Here is a 22553-nt window from a genome sequence, read left to right as displayed (position 1 = left end):
GTTTCCCCCCGCTGGGCGGGGTGAACCGGAGGCCTCGAGGACTTGTGCCTAAGAGCGAGGTCCTTCCTGCGTGGCAGGTCGAGCGGTTCTAGGCTGTGCGTAGGCAGCGACAACCTAGAGGCTCGTTCACTGGACCGAGAGTCTGGAGAGCGGTGCCTTCTGGACTCTCCTGAAGGGACGTAGACCCATTCGCCGCCGGGAGAGACATCCCTCCTGTACTTACGGGAGTGAGAGCGGGGGCGCTTCCTGCTGTGCCGCGACCTCGACCTGGAGCGGGAACGATCGCTTTCGGCCCGCTCTCTCTTCAGGTGTCGTTTCTCCCTGAGTTCTCCTCCGGAGGATGAATCTGCCTCCGAAGAGTCTGAGGGCGCCACGTTCCTCGCGTAACAGCTGCTCGAGTGATGGGCGGGAGAAGCTCTTCGCCGTCGATCGTCCGAGACAGGATGTTGAAGGAAGTCCTCGGGAACTGCTGTAGAGATCGAGGGCACTGTGTCTACTCTATCCCTGCTAGGAGGCCAGGGGCCCAGGGACACGTCCATCCTTAGCGGTGACCTCCCCGGAGTCTTCGGCAATTTCCACCCGAAAGCATCGCTACTCGGGTGGCGAACTCTAGCGTGGTTGTCCTCTGGAGGGGGAGAGCCCGACGCACCGGCCCACGAGGGCGGGGGAGACTCCGAAATAGCAACACTGCCCCACACTGGGTCTTCTGAGGAAGCGTGCTCCCCTGCCACGTGGCCCGATTCCCCCGAAGCACTAGCGGCCCTTCCGTTCTCTCCAGAGGGGCCAGCCCTTGGTTCCTCCCTCACACTGGGTTCACCGGGGAGAACACTATGGCTAACTATAACACTGGGGGCTCGTTGCCCACTCCTCTGCGAAGGAGACGGAGAGGCCGAGGCTTCGTCGGACCGATCACTGACCGACGGTAAAGAGGACACGCCACTCACTTTCTTGGGGGAACGCTTAGACGACGACTTCTTCTTGGTACTGTATCGTACCCACTGTATGCCGTCCCAACTTACGCACTCTGGACACGTGTCCGAGGAGGAGCAAACTTTACCCCTGCACGTGGAACAAAGGGAATGGGGGTCCACTTCTGGCTTAGAGAGGAAAGCCCCACACGACTTTCCGGCTCTAGGACCAGGGCAACGACGCACATGCTCCATCGTTCGCACACGAAGGGCCAACACTATCGAGTTACAAGAACACTGGATATACGCAAGGGGGACGTACTGAAAACACTTTGCGAAAACGCACTACGCAGAAAAACACAAGTCCCCACACTGGAAACACGTGGAAACACAACGCGCCAAAGGATCGAGAGTTAAGCGAGAGAGTGAGATGTTACACATCTCACGACCAAGAACTTAATGAGGATGCTGACCCGGGAAGGCAGTGACCTGCCCTGATCCTGCCCTCAGGGCGTATCCTGGCGGCGGGGGTAGAAACTATATGGAGCGAGATAGGGGGGTAACGCGGGAAAATCTTGGTCGAGATTGAGAGGTCAAGTGACTCTCCTATAGAAAGTAGTTCTCGGTGAGTATATTGTGTCGGAACAAAGATGGATTTAATGTAATATTCTCTAAATACCGAAAGAAACTCAAGTGATAATGATTGGTTCTCCCGTAACAAAACAATTCTAGGGGTAATGGAATGGAATGAGTTGCATTTAAAATCACTAAACAATAAAACATTTCTTACCTGGGGGAGCATGTGGATCGGCCACCGAAGAATTAGCCACCAGCGATTCGATCTTACACCGGACGAAATCCGACACATCCTCGTCGTTGTCGAACGTGGCTAGAATCGTCATGAGGTTTCTTTCTAGCCACACCCAGTTACTGTCGATCTCGTCCTTCTTCAGAGAGACAGCAATGACTGCAAGAGGAGCAGGAGATTACGTTCATGAGCAATGATCAATCCCGGCGGAAAATATAAACTTTAATGGGCATTTAGCTTGATCTGAAATGCTAAAAGCTCCCTCTTTTAAGAGCCAAATGACATAATATTCATGTTATGTTCTTAAGGACAAATCCAGACAGAAATTCATGTAATTTGAAAACTGTACTGTTTCCTTGCAGATTCGACTGGCCTATAATATTACCACAGCCCTGGAATTGTTATTAACCCTTTTACCCCCAAAAGGACGTACTGGTACGTTTCACAAAACTAATCCCTTTACCCCCATGGACGTACCTTTACGTCCTTGCAAAAATATGCTATTTACATTTTTTTTTTTTTTTGCATATTTTTGATAATTTTTTGAGAAACTTCAGGCATTTTCCAAGAGAATGAGACCAACCTGATCTCTCTCTCTGACGAAAATTAAGGCTGTTAGAGCAATTTAAAAAATATATACTGCAAAATATGCTTGAGAAAAAAATAACCCCTGGGGGTTAAGGGTTGGAAAGTTCCAAATAGCCTGGGGGTTAAAGGATTAACAAGAACTAACTACAAAGTACCCTAGTATGTAAAATTGTACATAGTTTCTTTCGTTATACTGAAATGTTTATGAGTTATATACTGTAGTCTAGCGAGTTCAACTCTTCTCCCTTGGTCATAAAAACGAGAAAATTCTTCATGCGCAAAAGGATAAAGCTCATTACAAAACATCCCTGTACTATAGTCAATTTTTTATAGCGAGGCAGACTTGCACCGACTTGTAGGGGTGCCCCTTTTAACTCGGGAAAAATTTCCTAATAGCTGATTGGTCAGAAGTATTTTTGTGTGGATACTTCCGACCAGTCAGCCATCAAGAAACTTTCTGAGCTAAAAGGGCACCCCTGCGAGTCGGTGCAAATCTGCCTCACTAAAAAAAATCGACTATAGTAACAAAAAAAAAAAATAACGGAATCGAATTGAAATTTACTGTAATACAACTCCGAAGACGGCGTCTGATGTAGAATCCGATACGGCGGTGGCTTGGTGTCGAAGACGGAGTCCAACGTTCCCACGAGAATCCCGGCGAAGCCTCGAGCCCCATGGCCTGCTCCCTTCCGATGCTGCAGTAGAAAGTAAGTGTTTGCAACCTCCGTGTCCCTGGAAAATATACAACGGATGTGTGACAAGTCATACGGTACGGTATAGTTCTAAAGGTTTAAAGGCTGCTCATGAATAGCAGGGGCAGGGGACAGTGACAATGCCATAGAGACACCATATATACATATGATAAGCACCCAAGGCCCTCTCTCCACCCAAGCTAGGACCAAGGAGGGCCAGGCAATGAATGCTAATGACTCAGCAGATAGACCTATAAGCTCCCCCAATCTTTACTTCGCAAGAATGGTGAGGTTGTGGCAACCAAAGAAACTAAAGAGTTTGAGCAGGACTCGAACACCAGTCTAGCATTCACCAGTCAGAGACGTTACCACATCGGCCACCACAACCCTAATAACTACTCCTGAATACAGTATATTTGTAAAAATCAAAAAAGTTTCCTGGGGATAACTGAGGATTTATGAAACTTAATTTGCCCCATTTTTCTCTAAATGATCCCATTGAAATTTTACATAAATCTACACAAGTACAATAAATCAATAATACACAAAACAACAACAACAAGTGCAGCCATTTCTAGTCCACTGCAGGACAAAGGCCTCAGACATGTCCTGTGCCATGTCTATGATTTGGTCCGCTTTCATCACCACGTTCGCCAAATGTTACTCCAACTTTTAAATTTATGAAAACCCCTTGATGAAACATTAAATTTTTCCAATATATCAACATATAGCAACATATCATTATTACTTTTGAATAAATCACATACAACTTTGTTTATAACAAACAAACAGGGACGTAGAGACAAATTTTTTTTTTTTTAGCAGTCTGTCGTCATTCTAAATGTGGAACAAAGGCTTTACATATCGCTAGGGACACACCTTTGCTTTTCCTATTGAATGCATATCTAATGATTTGAATAAAGCATTATCTTATCAGTTCAAAGATAAGAGAATGGCATAAAAGGCAGCTCCTAAAGATAGCAGGGCACAGCTACTACACACAGTAGAACCTTATCTTCATGTAACATGAAATTACCATTTATAAGTTTGAAAAATAGTGATACTGTAATATTATAATTATTATTATTATCTAAACTACAACCCTAGTTGGAAATGCAGGATGCTATAAGCCCAAGACCTCCAAGAGGGACAAAATAGCCACGTGAGGAAATGAAACAAGGAAATAAACTACAAGAAAAGTTATGAACAATTAAAATAAAATATCTTAAGAAAATTATCATTATTATTATTATTACTAGCTAAACTACAATCCTAGTTGGAAAAGCAGGATGCTATAAGACCAAAGGCTCCAACAGGAAAAATAGTCCAGTGAGGAAATGAAACAAGGAAATAAACTACAGTACAAGAAAAGTTAGGAATAATCAAAATTAAATATCTTGAGAAAATTACTATTATTATTATTGTTATTACTAGCTAAACTACAACCCTAGTTGGAAAAGCAGGATGCTATAAGACCAAAGACTCCAACAGGAAAAATAGCCCAGTGAGGAAAGGAAATAAATAAAACTACAAGAGAAGCAATGAAAAATTAAAATAAAATATGCTATGAACAATAACGACATTAAATTAGATATTTTATATATAAATTATAAAAATTTCAAAAAAGCAAGAAGAGAAGAAGATAGAATAGAGTTCCCGAGTGTACCCTCAAACAAAAGAACTCTACCCCAAGACAGTGGAAGCCCATGGTACATTGGCTATGACATTACCCAAGACTAAAGAACAATAGTTTGATTTTGGAGTATAATATTTAAATATCTTCATTACGAATCTCTTTTTTTTCCTGTTTAAAAAAATATTCAGTAAAATGTTTATTGAAAATAAAAAAAAGGCTACAAACTCATGGTGATGGGTTGACTGACTTATTGAATATCATTCCTTCTGGCATTGCAACAGTGGAGGTTTCAAGATATTAACCCTTTCACCCCAAAAGGACGTACGGGTACGTTCTTGCAAAACACTGTTATTTACATGTTTTTGCATATTTTTGATAACTTAATGAGAAACTTCAGGCATTTTCCAAAAGAATGAGACAAACCTGAACTCTCTATGACAAAAATTAAGGCTGTTAGAGAAATTTAAAATGATATTTTAATTATAAAATAAATTTTTGAATATACTTACCCGGTGAATATATAGCTGCAACTCTGTTGCTCGACAGACAAAAAACTGTACAAAAAACTCGCCAGCGATCGCTATACAGGTTGCGGGTGTGCCCATCAGCGCCAACTGTCGACCAGATACCACTCTCGATGTAAACAAAGACTCAATTTTCTTCTCATCCCACTGCGTCTCTATTGGGGAGGAAGGGAGGGTCGTTTAATTTATATATTCACCGGGTAAGTATATTCAAAAATTTATTTTATAATTAAAATATCATTTTTAAATATTTAACTTAGCCGGTGAATATATAGCTGATTCACACCCAGGGTGGTGGGTAGAGACCAGTTAAATATGTTTACATCTTATGAGCTAAGAGTTTTTATTTCATTTTAGAAGTTATCAAAATAACAAAAACAAAATAAATAGGTACCTGGTAAGGAAGTCGACTTAGACGATTACTCTGCCTTATAAGTACGTCTTCCTTACGGAGCCTCGCGATCCTCTTAGGATGCTGACAGACCCCTAGGAGCTGAAGTATCAAGGGCTGCAACCCATACAACAGGACCTCATCAAACCCCTAATCTGGGCGCTCTCAAGAAATGACTTTGACCACCCGCCAAATCAACCAGGATGCGAAAGGCTTCTTAGCCTTCCGGACAACCCATAAAAAACAACATTAAAAACATTTCAAGAGACAGATTAAAAGGATATGGAATTAGGGAATTGTAGTGGTTGAGCCCTCACCCACTACTGCACTCGCTGCTACGAATGGTCCCAGTGTGTAGCAGTTCTCGTAAAGAGACTGGACATCTTTCAAGTAAAATGACGTGAACACTGACTTGCTTCTCCAATAGGTTGCGTCCATTATACTTCGCAGAGATCTATTTTGCTTAAAGGCCACGGAAGTTGCTACAGCTCTAACTTCGTGCGTCTTCACCTTAAGCAAAGTTCGGTCTTCCTCACTCAGATGTGAATGAGCTTCTCGTATTAACAATCTGATAAAGTATGACAAAGCATTCTTTGACATAGGCAAGGATGGTTTCTTAACTGAACACCATAAAGCTTCAGATTGGCCTCGTAAAGGTTTGGTACGCTTTAAATAGAACTTAAGAGCTCTAACAGGGCATAAGACTCTTTCTAGTTCATTGCCTACGATCTCCGATAAGCTGGGAATATCGAAAGATTTAGGCCAAGGCCGAGAAGGCAGCTCATTTTTGGCTAGAAAACCAAGTTGCAGCGAACAAGTGGCTTTTTCCGACGAAAATCCGATGTTCTTGCTGAAGGCATGAATCTCACTGACTCTTTTAGCCGAGGCTAAGCATACCAGGAAAAGACTCTTAAGAGTGAGATCTTTCAGGGAGGCTGATTGTAACGGCTCCAACCTGTCTGACATGAGGAATCTTAGTACCACGTCTAAATTCCATCCAGGGGTAGCCAAACGACGCTCCTTGGTGGTCTCAAAAGACTTAAGGAGGTCTTGCAGATCTTTATTGTTGGAAAGATCTAAGCCTCTATGCCGGAAGACTGATGCCAACATGCTTCTGTAGCCCTTGATAGTGGGAGCTGAAAGGGATCGTCCTTTTCTCAGGTATAAGAGAAAATCAGCTATTTGAGCTACAGAGGTACTGGTCGAGGATACAGAAACTGACTTGCACCAGTCTTGGAAGACTTCCCACTTCGATTGGTAGACTCTAATGGTAGACGCTCTCCTTGCTCTAGCAATCGCACTGGCTGCCTCCTTCGAAAAGCCTCTAGCTCTCGAGAGTCTTTCGATAGTCTGAAGGCAGTCAGACGAAGAGCGTGGAGGCTTTGGTGTACCTTCTTTACGTGTGGCTGACGTAGAAGGTCTACCCTTAGAGGAAGACTTCTGGGAACGTCTACTAGCCATCGAAGTACCTCGGTGAACCATTCTCTCGCGGGCCAGAGGGGAGCAACTAACGTCAACCTTGTCCCTTCGTGAGAGGCGAACTTCTGCAGTACCTTGTTGACAATCTTGAACGGTGGGAATGCGTAGAGATCCAGATGTGACCAATCTAGGAGGAAGGCATCTATATGTATTGCTGCTGGGTCCGGGACTGGGGAGCAATAGATTGGAAGCCTCTTGGTCAGCGAGGTTGCAAAGAGATCTATGGTTGGTTGGCCCCAAGTGGCCCAAAGTCTCTTGCACACATCCTTGTGGAGGGTCCATTCTGTTGGAATTACTTGCCCTTTCCGACTGAGACAATCTGCTAAGACGTTCAAGTCGCCTTGGATGAACCTCGTTACTAGGGAGATGTCTTGACCTTTTGACCAGATGAGCAGGTCCCTTGCGATCTCGTACAACGTCAGTGAGTGGGTACCTCCTTGTTTGGAGATGTACGCCAAGGCCGTGGTGTTGTCTGAGTTTACTTCCACCACTTTGCCTCGAAGGAGATACTCGAAGCTTTTCAAGGCCAGATGTACTGCCAACAGCTCCTTGCAGTTGATATGCATGCTCCTCTGACTCGAGTTCCACAGACCTGAGCATTCCCGACCGTCCAGTGTCGCGCCCCAGCCCAAGTCCGATGCGTCCGAGAAGAGAACGTGGTTGGGAGTCTGAACAGCCAGGGGAAGACCCTCTCTTAGGTTGATATTGTCCTTCCACCAAGTCAGACAAGACTTTATCTTTTCGGAAATCGGGATCGAGACCGCTTCTAGCGTCTTGTCCTTTTTCCAGTGAAAAGCTAGATGGTATTGAAGAGGACGGAGGTGTAGTCTTCCTAGTGACACAAATTGTTCCAGGGATGACAGCGTCCCTACCAGACTCATCCACAGCCTGACTGAGCAGCGTTCCTTCTTCAGCATCTTCTGGATGAATAGCAGGGCTTGATCTATTCTGGGGGCCGACGGAAAAGCCCGAAAAGCTAGACTGTGAATCTCCATCCCTAAATACAGAATAGTTTGGGATGGGACCAGCTGCGACTTTTCCAAATTGACTAGGAGTCCCAATTCCTTGGTCAGATCTAGAGTCCACTTGAGATCCTTCAGACAGCGACGACTGGAAGAGGCTCTGAGAAGCCAGTCGTCCAAATAAAGGGAGGCTCGGATGTCCGATAAGTGGAGGAATTTGGCCACATTCCTCATCAGCCTCGTAAACACGAGAGGAGCTGTGCTTAGGCCAAAGCACAGGGCCCTAAACTGGTAGACCACATTTTCGAAGACGAATCTCAGAAAAGGTTGGGAGTCTGAGTGAATGGGGACGTGGAAGTAGGCGTCCCTTAGGTCTAGCGAGACCATCCAGTCTTCCCTTCTGACCGCTGCTAAGACTGACTTTGTGGTCTCCATGGAGAACTTCGTCTTTGTGACAAAGACATTCAGAGCACTGACGTCTAACACCGGTCTCCACCCTCCTGTCTTCTTTGAAACTAGGAAGAGACGGTTGTAAAATCCCGGTGATCGAAGGTCCGAGACTTTGACCACCGCTCCCTTCTCTAGCAAAAGAGACACTTCCAGTTTCAGGGCTTGTCTCTTTTCTTCCTCTCTGTACCTGGGAGAGAGATCGATGGGAGACGTTGCTAGAGGGGGATTGCGTACAAAAGGGATTTTGTACCCCTCTCTGAGTAACTTTACAGATTGTGAATCTGCGCCTCTCCTCTCCCAGGCTTGCCAGAAGTTCTTGAGTCTGGCTCCTACTGCTGTCTGAAGTTGCGGGCAGTCAGACTCTGCCCTTGGAGGACTTGGGTCCTTTCCTCTTCCCTCGTTTCCCTTCGGCACGAGCACCTCCTCTGCTGGAGGCTCTGCCACGAAAGGGCGGAATAAAGCGAGACGCTGGAGTGTCTATCCTCGGTCTAGCGGATAATGTAGGCAAAGGGGGAGCTTTGCGACCTGAGGACGCTACAAGATCGTGGGTGTCCTTCTGAACTAACGAAGCGGCAATTTCCTTTACCAAGACTTCAGGAAACAGGCACTTGGAAAGGGGAGCAAAGAGAAGTTCAGATCTCTGGCATGGTGTAACTCCAGCAGACAGGAACGAACAGAGAGACTCTCGCTTTTTCAGGACTCCGGACGTGAATGAGGCAGCTAGCTCATTGGACCCATCACGGACGGCCTTCTCCATGCAGGACATAATGAGCAAAGAAATATCCTTATCTGTCGAAGAGATTTTCCTGCTCAGGGCTCCTAAGCACCAGTCTAAAAAGTTAAAGACTTCGAAAGCCCTAAAGATCCCTTCAAGAAGGTGGTCCAGGTCCGATGGTGACCAACAAATCTTCGAGCGTCTCATGGCAAGGCAGCGGGGAGAGTCTACAAGACTTGAGAAGTCGCCCTGGGCAGAGGCAGGAACTCCCAAGCCGAGAACTTCTCCCGTGGCATACCAGACGCTCGATCTAGAAGAGAGTTTAGATGGGGGAAAGGCAAATGCTGTCTTCCCTAAACTCTTCTTGGACTCTAACCAGTCTCCTAACAGCCGCAAAGCTCTCTTGGATGAGCGTGAGAGGACGAGTTTAGTAAAGGCAGGTGCGGTAGAAGGCATGCCTAATACAAACTCTGACGGCGGAGAACGAGGAGCCACAGAAATAAAATGGTCAGGAAACAACTCTTTGAATACAGCCATGACTTTTCTAAAGTCCAATGATGGTTGAGTTGCCTTGGGCTCGTCCAGTTCTGACTGTTGATCGTCTTGTTGTTCAGCAACATCCTCATCAGATAGTTCCTCATCCGAAAACTGATGAGGAAACGGCAACGGAGTGGGCAACGTCTGGTTCGCTGAGTCCGGTCGCACTGGTGCATGCGTGACGGAGCCGGACGCAACGTCATGGAACTGCTGCACAGTCTGTGAACTGTCAACAACCATGGGAGCGCGAGGACGCACAGCGTCCACCCGAGACTGTCTAGACCGTCTGGGTTGTGCAGTCGAAACCACACCGGGTTGCGGAGGTTGACGCACCGCGTCAAAACAAGTCACCTCTGATGGTTGTTGAACGTCCTGAACGTCAACAACCACCTCCGAGCGTCGCTTAACGTCAACGTGCGGCTGGCAACCCACACTGGGTCGCATCGGTGGAGGAACCACCTCAACTGGTAGACGCGAGAAGGTTACCTCAGCGTCAACAAGACGCACAACCGATCGCTTGGAAGGTTGTTGGCCAGAAGGTTCAGCAGCAACCTTCTCCGCATGAAAGTCCTGCATCAACGACGTAAGCTTGGACTGCATGTCTTGCAGCAAAGCCCATTTAGGGTCTACGGGAGCAGGTGCGGCAACAGACGGGGTTAGCGACTGAAGCGGTACCGCTTTGCCTCTCTTAGGCGGTGAGCAGTCATCAGATGACGGCAACGAGTCCGAACTGACCCAGTGGCTACAACCGGGACGTTGGACTTGTCCTGAAGGGACCGACTTACGCTTTAAAGGTCGTGAGACCTTGGTCCAAAGTTTCTTACGAGAAACACCTTCAGACGACGAGGTAAAAACGGGCTCTCTCGTCTTACGTAGGTAGGGGCGATCTTGGGGAGATACGCCTGATACCATGGAGGGAACGTCTGTTCGCTGATCAAGGCCTCTCGAACCCATGCGTCGTACGACATTGCTTCTCCCCTGGGCTTGGGAGCTTGCAAGAGGTCCCGGACTAGGAGGACGACAGGCACGAACAGACGAACCCTCAAGCGCAACACTGTTCACAACACTTTCACTAGGCACTTTATCACTTCCCGCGGCACTTTGGCACTTTAGCTCCTTAACATCCGCCATGAGTTGATTGCGGTCACTTGCAAGGGACTCAACTCTCTCCCCCAGGGCATGGATAGCACGCATCATGTCAGCCATCGATGGTTCCTGAGTGCTAGGAGGGGGGTTAGGAACAACCACTACAGGGGAAGGAATAGGTTGTGGGGCATGAGGAGAGGAAAAATCTATCGACCTAGAAGAACTTCTCCTAATTCTATCTCTCTCTAGCCTGCGTGTGTACTTCTCAAATTCGATAAAATCGAATTCCGAAAGGCCCACGCATTCCTCACACCGATCTTCCAATTGACAGGTTTTACCCCGACAATTGGAACAAACAGTGTGAGGGTCGAGAGAAGCCTTCGGAAGACGCCTAGAACAGTCCCTAGCATTGCATTTTCTAAACTTGGGAACTTGTGAAAGGTCAGCCATTTTGAATTGGTCAAAGGAAAATTCCAAAAAACGATCTAAGTCATCAACAATGAATCCGATACAAAAAAGAGTTCAAGGATTTATTTGAAGAAAAACCCTGCACAGCGAAAGCTCAAAACCAGAATATAGTACTTCACCAAAGATGATGGGAAAAACTCCAGGTTTCAACAGCGAGTAAAGTACGTCTTGTCGACACGTCGACAGAGAGAAAATTGAGTCTTTGTTTACATGGAGTATGGTATCTAGCCGACAGTTGGCGCTGATGGGCACACCCGCAACCTGTATAGCGATCGCTGGCGAGTTTTTTGTACAGTTTTTTGTCTGTCGAGCAACAGAGTTGCAGCTATATATTCACCGGCTAAGTTAAATATTTAAAAATGTTATTTTCATTAGTAAAATAAATTTTTGAATATACTTACCCGATAATCATGTAGCTGTCAACTCCGTTGCCCGACAGAATTCTACGGAAGGGATACGCCAGCGATCACTATACTAGAAGGGGGTGTACTCACCAGCGCCACCTGTGGCCAGGTACTGCAGTACTTCTTGTTGACACCACCTCAATTTTTCCTCGGTCCACTGGTTCTCTATGGGGAGGAAGGGTGGGTCAATTAAATCATGATTATCGGGTAAGTATATTCAAAAATTTATTTTACTAATGAAAATAACATTTTTCAATATTAAACTTACCCGATAATCATGTAGCTGATTCACACCCAGGGAGGTGGGTGAAAACCAGTGTACATGTATATCAGTAAGCAAGTATCCCGTATTTCATATTATCAGTTATTCAAAATAACAATGAAATTATAAGTACCTGGTAAGGAAGTCGACTTGAACCATTACTCTGCCTTTAATAAGTTCGTCTTCCTTACTGAGCGCAGCGTTCCTCTTAGGAGGCTGAACAACCCTAAGGTGCTGAAGTATAAAGGGCTGCAACCCATACTAAAGGACCTCTACACAACCTCTAACCTAGGCGCTTCTCAAGAACGAATTGACCACCCGCCAAATCAAACAGGATGCGGAAGGCTTCTTAGCCTACCGTAACAACCCAAAAAACAACAATAAAAGCATTCAAGAGAAAGGTTAAAAAAGGTTATGGGATTAAGGGAATGTAGTGGCTGAGCCCTCACCTACTACTGCACTCGCTGCTACGAATGGTCCCAGGGTGTAGCAGTTCTCGTAAAGAGACTGGACATCTTTCAGATAAAATGATGCAAACACTGACTTGCTCCTCCAATAAGTTGCATCCATAATACTCTGCAGAGAACGGTTCTGTTTAAAGGCCATCGAAGTGGCTACAGCTCTCACTTCGTGGGTCCTTACCTTCAGCAAAGCAAGGTCTTCATCCTTCATGTGAGAATGAGCTTCTCTAATCAGAAGCCTTATATAATACGAAACTGCGTTTTTGGACATAGGCATCGAAGGTTTCTTGATGGCACACCATAAGGCCTCTGACTGTCCTCGTATAGGTTTTGACCTTTTAAGATAATATTTCAGAGCTCTGACAGGGCAAAGAACTCTCTCTAGCTCGTTACCCACCATGTTGGAAAGGCTAGGAATTTCGAACGATCTAGGCCAAGGACGTGAAGGAAGTTCATTTTTAGCTAAAAATCCGAGCTGTAAAGAACATGTTGCTGATTCGGATGTGAATCCTATGTTCTTGCTGAAGGCGTGAATCTCACTAACTCTTTTGGCTGTCGCAAGGCAGACGAGGAAAAGAGTTTTGAGAGTAAGGTCTTTGAAGGAAGCTGACTGGAGAGGTTCGAACCTAGGAGACATAAGGAATCTTAAGACTACGTCTAGATTCCAGCCTGGAGTGGACAAACGACGTTCTTTAGAAGTCTCGAAAGATTTAAGGATGTCTTGTAGGTCCTTGTTGGAGGACAGATCCAAACCTCTGTGGCGGAGAACTGAAGCCAACATACTTCTGTACCCTTTAATCGTAGGAGCCGAAAGAGATCTAACATTCCTAAGATGTAATAGGAAGTCAGCAACTTGGGTTACAGAGGTATTGGTAGAGGAAACTGCATTGGCTCTGCACCAGCTTCGGAAGACTTCCCACTTGGATTGGTAGACTCTACGAGTGGATATCCTCCTTGCTCTGGCAATCGCTCTGGCTGCCTCCTTCGAAAAGCCTCTAGCTCTAGCGAGTCTTTCGACAGTCTGAAGGCAGTCAGACGAAGAGCGTGGAGGTTTGGGTGTACCTTCTTTACGTGAGGTTGACGTAGAAGGTCCATTCTTAGAGGGAGAGTCCAGCCATTGTAGTACCTCTGTGAACCATTCTCTTGCAGGCCAAAGGGGAGCAACCAGCGTCAGCCGTGTCCCTTCGTGAGAGACGAACTTCTGAATGACTCTGTTGATGATCTTGAACGGCGGGAATGCATATAGGTCGAGATGGGACCAATCCAGCAGAAAGGCATCCACGTGAACTGCTGCTGGGTCTGGAACTGGGGAACAGTACAAAGGGAGCCTCTTGGTCATGGAGGTGGCGAACAGATCTATCGTTGGCTGACCCCACAAGGTCCAAAGTCTGTTGCACACGCTCTAGTGAAGGGTCCATTCCGTGGGGATGACTTGATCTTTCCTGCTGAGGCGATCTGCTGAGACGTTCATATTGCCCTGAATGAACCTCGTTACCAGTGAGAGGTTTAGACTTCTTGACCAAATGAGGAGGTCCCTTGCTATCTCGTACAGCTTCCTCGAATGGGTCCCTCCCTGCTTGGAGATGTAAGCCAAGGCTGTGGTGTTGTCGGAGTTCACCTCCACCACCTTGTTTAGCAGGAGGGACTTGAAGTTCATTAAGGCCAGATGAACTGCCAGCAGCTCCTTGCAGTTGATGTGAAGCGCTTCCTGTTCCTTGTTCCATATTCCCGAGCATTCCTGTCCGTCCAAGGTCGCGCCCCAGCCCGAGTCTGATGCGTCCGAAAAGAGATGAAGATTGGGGGTCTGAATCGCTAACGATAGACCCTCCTTGAGAAGGATGTTGGTCTTCCACCACATGAGAGTAGTCTTCATCTCTTTGGTGACAGGAATAGAGACCGCTTCGAGCGTCAAATCCTTGTCCCAGTGAGCTGCTAGATGGAATTGGAGAGGGCGGAGGTGGAGTCTCCCTAACTCGATGAACAGGGCTAACGATGACAGGGTCCCTGTTAGACTCATCCACTGTCTCACCGAGCAACTGCTCCTCTTCAGCATGCTCAGAATGCACTCTAGGGCTTGGCTGATTCTTGGGGCCGACGGAAAAGCCCGAAAAGCTTGACTCCGAATCTCCATTCCCAGGTAAACGATGGATTGGGAGGGAATAAGCTGGGACTTCTCTAAGTTGACCAAAAGACCCAGTTCCCTGATCAAGTCCAAAGTCCAGTTGAGACTCTCCAGACAGCGACGACTTGTGGGGGCTCTTAACAGCCAGTCGTCTAAATACAGGGAGGCTCTGATGTCCGCTAAGTGGAGGAATTTTGCAATATTCCTCATCAGACGCGTAAACACCATAGGTGCTGTGCTTAGGCCAAAACACAGGGCTTGGAATTGGTACACAACCTTTCCAAAAACGAATCTCAGGAAAGGTTGGGAGTCTGGATGAATAGGAACGTGAAAGTAAGCGTCTTTCAGATCCAACGAGACCATCCAGTCCTCCTGCCTGACCGCTGCTAGGACCGACTTCGTCGTCTCCATAGTGAACGTCTGCTTGGTGACATAAGCATTGAGCGCGCTGACGTCCAGCACCGGTCTCCAACCTCCTGTCTTCTTGGCCACCAGAAAGAGACGGTTGTAGAAGCCCGGGGATTGATGGTCCCGGACTATCACCACTGCCTTCTTCTGTAACAGGAGCGACACCTCCTGGTGTAATGCTAGCCTCTTGTCCTTTTCCTTGTAGTTGGGAGAGAGGTTGATGGGAGAAGTGGTCAGAGGGGGATTGCGGCAGAATGGTATCCTGTAACCCTCCCTTAGCCACTTGACAGACTGGGCGTCTGCACCTCTTCTTTCCCAAGCTTGCCAGAAGATCTTGAGTCTGGCTCCTACTGCTGTCTGGAGAGGAGGAGAGTCAGTGTTTGCCTTTCGAAGGCTTGGGACCTTTCTTAGACCTGCCCCTGAAAGCGTCTGGACGGGTACTTCCTCGGCTGGGGGCTCTGCCACGAAAGGGCGGAATAAATCTTGTAGCAGGAGTATCGGCCACTGGGGTGCGGTAAGTTCTAGGAACCGAAGGAGCAACCTTAGCCTTACGAGCTGAAGAGGCCACAAGGTCATGAGTGTCCTTCTGAATAAGGGCCGCAGACAATTCCTTGATAAGCTCCTCAGGAAACAGGAACTTAGAAAGCGGAGCAAAAAGTAACTGAGACCTTTGACAAGAGGTGATACCAGTGGAAAGGAAAGTGCACAGTTGTTCCCTTTTCTTGAGTACTCCCGAAACAAACATGGAGGCAAGTTCGCCGGACCCATCGCGAATTGCTTTATCCATACAGGACAATAATAAGCATGGCCGAGTCCTTGTCAGATGGGGCAGTCTTCTTGCTCAAGGCCCCCAGGCACCAGTCGAGAAAATTGAAAATCTCAAAGGCGCGAAAGACACCCTTTAAGAAGTGGTCTAAGTCGGAAAAGGTCCAGCAGACCTTAGAGCGCCTCATAGCCGATCTACGTGGAGAGTCAACCAAACTTGAGAAGTCAGCCTGGGCAGAGGCAGGGATTCCCAAGCCTGGTTCCTCTCCTGTGGCATACCATACGCCCGCCTTAGAAGTCAGCTTAGTGGGAGGAAACATAAATGAAGTCTTCCCTAGTTGCTGTTTGGACTGCAACCAATCCCCTAACATTCTTAAAGCTCTCTTAGAGGATCTAGCAAAGACGAGCTTAGTGTAGGCCGACTTAACAGGTTGCATGCCTAGAGAAAACTCTGATGGAGGAGAGCGAGGGGTAGCAGAAACAAAATGATCCGGGTAAACCTCTCTGAAAAGAGCCAGGACCTTGCGAAAGTCAATGGAGGGTGGTAGCGACTTGGGTTCCTCCACGTCCGAAGAGGGATCATCAAGGTGCGCAGCTTCCTCCTCAGAAACCTCATCACCTGAGTGTTGAGAAGCGAGAGGTAAAGTTACAGCGGTGTGCTGAACAGCAGAATCCTGACAAGCGGGTGCATAAACACTTGCGGTCTCATCCTCAAGTCTCTGTTGAAGAGGATGAGGGCTGGTAATGACAAAGTCATGAGGCTGGGATGAAGGAGGTTCTGCGGAGGTTTGAGGAGCAAGTGTGGTGAGAGGAGACTGAAGTAAAACCTGAGGTTCAGGCTGCAAAGACTGGTCAAGTAGAGGAGAAGGTGGTAGATGCATGCGTTGAGGTGGCTGACTCATTGCATGAGGTTCCTGTCTCAAGAGTTGCGCTTGCTTCAAGGGTTGAGGTGGTTGCGCAGTAAGAGATTCCTGTCTCACGAGTTGAGGTTCTTGAGGTGTGAGCTGCGAGAGTTGAGGTGGCGGCTGCGCAGAACGCGACTCCTGTCTCACGAGTTGAGGTTCTTGAGGAGCTTGCCTCGAGAGTTGAGGTTGCAGCTGCGAGAGCTGAGGTGGCTGCCTCAAGGATGGTAGAGGTTGTCGTACCTCAAGAGGTTGCTGCCTCGAGGATGGTCTTACAGCAAGAAACTCTTGCCTCAAAGGAAGAGGAGGTTGTAAGGCATAAAACTCCTGTCCCCATTGTTGAGGAGGTTGTAGCGTGGTAAGAGATTCCTGCCTTAAGGAAGGTGGAGGTTGCTGCACAACGCTGGTAACTGGCAACTCCCAACGCGGTAGCTCACGCATGGAGGTAGCTTGAGGAACCTCAACTTCGTACGTCTGGCAGACTGGACTGCGGAGAGGAGGAGCGCTCGCAGGAGGAGGTGTAACCTTCTCTGCCTGAAACTCACGCATTAAGACCGCAAGCTGCGACTGCATGGACTGCAGCAAAGCCATCTTGGGATCAACAGACGATGAGGTCTGTTGAGGCAAAGCCTTAACAGAAGTTGAGGTCTGTTGAGGCATCGCCTTACCTCTCTTAGGAGGTGTGCAGTCACCTGATGACTGCGGCGAGTCAGAGCTAGCCCAATGACTACATCCGGGTTGAACTCGTGAGGTTTGGACTTTACGTTTAAGAGGTCTTGAGACCTGAGTCCAGCGTTTTCTCCCCGAAAATTCTACTGCAGACGAGGGAATAAAAGGCTCAATCGTCTGAGAGTGGAAGTGACGATCTCCGTAAGATACGCCCGCAACCACCGAGGATACTTCTGTGCGCCGATCAAGGCCTGCCGAACCCTTTTGCCCTTCGACATTGCTTCTCCCCTGGGCTTGGGAGCTTGCAAGAGGTCCCGGACTGGGAGGACGACTGGCACGCACAGAAGTACCCTCACGCACAACACTGACACTGACACTAGCACTCGGCACAGCACTGGCACTACCACTTCCCACTGCACTTTTCACCTTAAGTTCCTTGACGTCCGCCAAGAGGAACTTGTGGTACTCACTACCGACTCCACTTTATCACCTAAAGCCTGAATGGCACGTAAAACATCAGACATATCAGGCTGAGCACAAAAAGTAGGTTCGGGGGTAGCCACTACAGGGGGAGGAAAAGGTTGAGGATCATGGGGTGAGGAATAAAGCGAAGAGCGAGCCGAACTCCTCCTAACTCTCTCTCTCTCTAACTTAGTGGTATACTTTAGGAATCGAACAAAATCAAGTTCCGAAAGTCCGGCGCATTCCTCACATCGATCTTCCAACTGACAGGATTTTCCCCTACAGTCGGAACAAACGGTGTGAGGATCAACCGAGGCCTTCGGAATACGCCTAATACAAGTCCTACATCATCTTTGGGGAGGGGCTTGAGAAAGGTCGGACATCTTGAATCAAAGAACAGTCAAGGGGGATTCCAATTAAAGCAAAAGATCGTTAACCATTAATCAAATCAATATAAAAGCTATCTAAGCTAATAGACAAGTTTCCAGTATAGCGAAAGCTGAAATCTTAGAGCAATACTTCACCAAAAACCGTGAACAAGACTCCAAAATTATAAGCGTATCCATGTATGTCTTGCCGGAAGCACGACAGAGGAAAAATTGAGGTGGTGTCAACAAGAAGTACTGCAGTACCTGGCCACAGGTGGCGCTGGTGAGTACACCCCCTTCTAGTATAGTGATCGCTGGCGTATCCCTTCCGTAGAATTCTGTCGGGCAACGGAGTTGACAGCTACATGATTATCGGGTAAGTTTAATATTGAAAAAACATATATATAGCAAAATGTGCTCAAAATTTAACCTTACCTTGGGGGTTAGAGGGATAATAATAAAAAAGAAAACTTATTCTTCAATTAGCCATCATAGCGGCCACCTGTGAGTATGACGCCGGCTGACTAAAGATACAGCAGTGTAAGGGGGTTGCAGGGAAGCGTTAGCCCCCCCCCCCCCCCCCCCCCCCGTTTGGTAAGTAAGTAAGGACGCGGCTTGTAGGTTAGGTTAGGGTGGAGGGAAGTCTAGTTTAGTTGGTGTCCATATTTCATGGTCGCTGGAAGAACTGGACACTGATATACAAGGGCTCCATAGAATAAAATAAGCTAGTTTTATAATTTATGAAATATGGTTTGGTCTTACCTCGCCACTAAAGCCAGTTGGGAAGGAAAAACAGGATCGAGACTTAGTCTTACGGTAAGCTAAGGATACGATAGTGTCTAGGGGGGGGGGGGGGGGGGTCACAAAGGGGACATGCCCCCTCCGCTAAGCTAGCACGTAAGGAAACAGCACTTAGGTTAGGTTGGATATTATCTTCGCTACTCTTTCAAAATATGGGTTTTCCAGTCATAACTTTTGGATTCTACACATGATCAGTCGTTGCGACCAACTAAGGCTCCAAAAATACATATATAAAAATTAGGAACACTCATTTTCTTCGTATGTAATGTGTTATAGTGATATGTGGGTGCTAAGGTAAATATTTACCAACATTTTAATTACTGATCCAGTTCGTCCACATTAACTAAAACGGCTACTTTTCCAATATAAAAAAACTATAAATATTAAGCTTTAAACGTCCACAAGCAAATGATATAAATTAATATACGTTAGATATCGAATACGCTGCTGGCTAGCAAAGACGCCCATAACACAAACGTTTCTTTCCCCCTATAAAACGTAACTGACAAACGTAACAAATATAACGTTATACGCACCAAAAACCGCCGGAAATCAGCACCTCCTCGGGTTTAACCCACATGTTTGTAACAACGTAGTAACGTTACGGAAGTAACATAATCACGATCAGCTGATCCCTTGTGTGTGTGTGTGACATCCGGATGTTTACATTCTGACAGGGTGACCAGATTATTTCCACTGGATTATCGTACATGAGACTTAAAATTGTCGTTTTTTAAACCAAAATTATCGTACACACTTTGAACAAGATTATTAAGGAGTAAAATATATAGCTTATTTCAAGGTATTTTAGTATAATTGCTTAATCAAACACACGTACATACCCAAGGTATGTATCGTACATCGTACCGGACCCAAAATAATCGTACATGTACGATAATTATCGTACGATTGGCAACCCTGCAATCTGTTGACTTTCCGTGGTGATGCAAGCTTGGTAGCCGGTCTCTGATTGGCTGGATGGGTCAAGAGAGCTTGGTAGCCACTCCCTGATTGGAGGCTGTCGAGTGAAGCATAGCCTGATGCCGTGATTTGATTGGTGCGATTTCATTGGACCCAGCCTTCATCCACACTTGTTATAAATGTAAACAAAATTATTCATATTTTAATGGAAAATCGTCATTAAAATTGGATAATTTAATGTTTATTTAATTTCAAAACTCCCTTCTATATTAAATTTGGGTTCTTGCTTTCTATTTTCCACTTAATCATATGGGATTATTAATTAATTCGGAGAAAAACAGAGCTGAATGGTTAATTAGGATTGCCTAACGATCGTTAAGAACTATCACTGATTTAATGTTTATTTAATTTCACAACTCCATTCTATATTCAATTTGAGGTTCTTGTTTTCTATTTTCCTCTTAATTATATGTGATTATTGATTAATTCGGAGAAAAACAGAGCTGGATAGTTAATTAAAATTGGCTAACGATCGTTAGGAACTATAACTGCGTAGTTTAAAGAACCTTATAATTATTTCCCTTAATATTGACTATCTTACTACAGCTGGTCTCACTTTGAAGTTGGTTTTCAAGTGTTAAGGTCATATGCGTGACATTAACTCCGAAGTTGTGTACCATGGTAAGAAACTCTATTTTTATATGGTAATAAATGCATTGATTTTTGTAATATATGTTTGCTGTATTGTATAGACACTTTACAAAAAAAAAAAAAAAAACTACATTTTACTATAGCTCAACATCATTATCATCAACTGTTGCAAGTTCACTGCAGGACAAAGGCCTCAGACAGATTTTGTTAGTTCGTCAATCCATAGTCTTGTCTACTTTCCTTGCTTCGTTTTGGTATAATTATTGACCCATATTCACTTATATTCTTTTAATGGATTCTTTATTAGTTTAAATACATTCTCACTATATTCCCAATGGCCCAAAATTACTTTAGTTAAGGGAAATAAATCATGAAAAAAAGTAAATTTCAATAATATTATGGACTTTTTAAGTATTTTCTGGTCTCCTTAATGGGAGAATGTTATATAAGGATTTAATGTTTCCAAAAATGGTATAAATTGGTAAAAACTAACTATTATAAGTACTCTCCTGACTATCCTTGCGAAGGAATAATTTTAAGTTTGCCAAAAATGTAATTATATCATAGTTTGTGGTTTGGTTAAACCAATTATCATTGTGATTATCAATGAATAAAGCTATTCCTTCATGAGGTATTTAGTTGGCCAAGGAACCAGCCACCCGTTGAGATAACACCGCCAGAGTTATGGGGCACTTTGACTAACCAGACAGTACTTCAATTTATCCTTCTCTGGTTATGGCTCATTTTCCCTTTGCCTCTACATACACTGAATAATCTGGCATATTTTTACATTCACCTCAGTCCTCAAACACTCAAGACTACAAAACAATTTTTCTTCACTCAAGTGGTTAACTACTGCACTGTAATTGTTCAGTGGCCACTTTCCTCTCGGTAAGGGTAGAAAAGACACTCAAGCTATGGTAAGCAGCTCTTTTAGGAGAAGGACACTCCCAAATCATACCATTGTTCTCTAGTCTTGGGTAGTGCCATAGTCTCTGTATCATGGTCTTCCACTGTCTTGGGTTAGAGTTCTCTTGCTTGAGGGTACGCTTAGGCACAATATTCTATCTTATTTCTCTTCCTCGTGTTTTTTTATTGACTATATACGAAAGATCTATTGTATTTTGATGTCACTGTTTTTAAAATATTCCAATTTAATAGTTCATTACTTCTCTTGTAGTTTATTTCCTTTCCTTGCTGGGATATTTTTCCCTGTTGGAGCCCTTGGGCTTGTAGCATCCTGCTTTTCCAACTAGGGTTGTAGCTTAGCTAATAATGATAAGGCTTGTAGTGTATTTCTCATGATGTAGGGTTGCCAGTCATTATGTAAAATACAGATTTGTTCTTAATTGGAGAGTGAAAGGTTTTTCTCGGTTGAACCAATACAGAACACTATTTGTTCTGTATTTGGGCGTCTGATTATTTTAAAATTATGTGGGCATATCTTTGTCAATCTTGTCAGTCTGCAAAATCATGCCTTCAGTATGTGTAACCTTCCATTCTTCGCCAAATATGAAACTTTTTCCTTGCCTTAATGTTAGCTGCACTCAGTCTCAGAATGCCTTGGAAATGAGACGTTTTAAAAAAATTTCACAGCACGCCTCTGAAACCCTTAGCTAAAAGGTCTCGCTCTATTTGTCCTAACTTTTCCTTCATGTACAAAGATGTTCTGTAATTTTCTAAGCTCCAGGTGACTACCCCATGTAACACACTTTAGACCATTAATATGCAAGTTTTGAAGCACGATATAAGAATGGTTCCTTCTTATACAAATATATTGTGTAAATTTCTGAGCTGCAGGTGGCTACCCTAAGTAAGGCACACTTAACCGTACCCACCTATGGGGTTCTCTATTATCCCTTTTACCCCCAAAGGACGTACTGGTACGTTTCACAAAACCCATCCCTTTAACCCCATGGACGTACCGGTACGTCCTTGCAAAAAAATGCTATAAAATCTTTTTTTTTTTTTTTCATATTTTTGATAATTATTTTTAAAAATTCAGGCATTTTCCAAGAGAATGAGAACAACCTGACCTCTCTATGACAAAAATTAAGGCTGGGGAAAAAAATAACTCCCTGGGGGTTAAGGGTTGGAAATTTCCAAAGAGCCT

The 22553-nt window shown here is 45.4% G+C and overlaps 1 protein-coding gene across 1 annotated transcript in view; it reads right to left on the bottom strand.

Moving 5' to 3' along the window:
• Tbc1d8-9 (TBC1 domain family member 8/9) overlaps positions 1-19539 on the bottom strand; it is an 83512-nt gene extending 63973 nt beyond the window's left edge. The window contains exons 1-3 of the mRNA XM_068349357.1: positions 19405-19539; positions 2867-3036; positions 1699-1875 (exon numbers count right to left, since the gene is read on the bottom strand). Of these exons, the coding sequence (XP_068205458.1) occupies positions 1699-1875; positions 2867-3036; positions 19405-19448 (391 nt within the window). The 5' untranslated portion in view covers positions 19449-19539. The remainder of the gene's footprint in view (positions 1-1698; positions 1876-2866; positions 3037-19404) is intronic.
• Positions 19540-22553: the final 3014 nt, after the last annotated feature.

The sequence above is a fragment of the Palaemon carinicauda genome, chromosome 25 (assembly GCF_036898095.1).
Source record: "Palaemon carinicauda isolate YSFRI2023 chromosome 25, ASM3689809v2, whole genome shotgun sequence".
Classification (NCBI taxonomy): domain Eukaryota; kingdom Metazoa; phylum Arthropoda; class Malacostraca; order Decapoda; family Palaemonidae; genus Palaemon; species Palaemon carinicauda.
The sequence above is the reverse complement of the archived record's forward strand: the minus strand, read 5'-3'. Positions and strand labels throughout refer to the sequence as shown.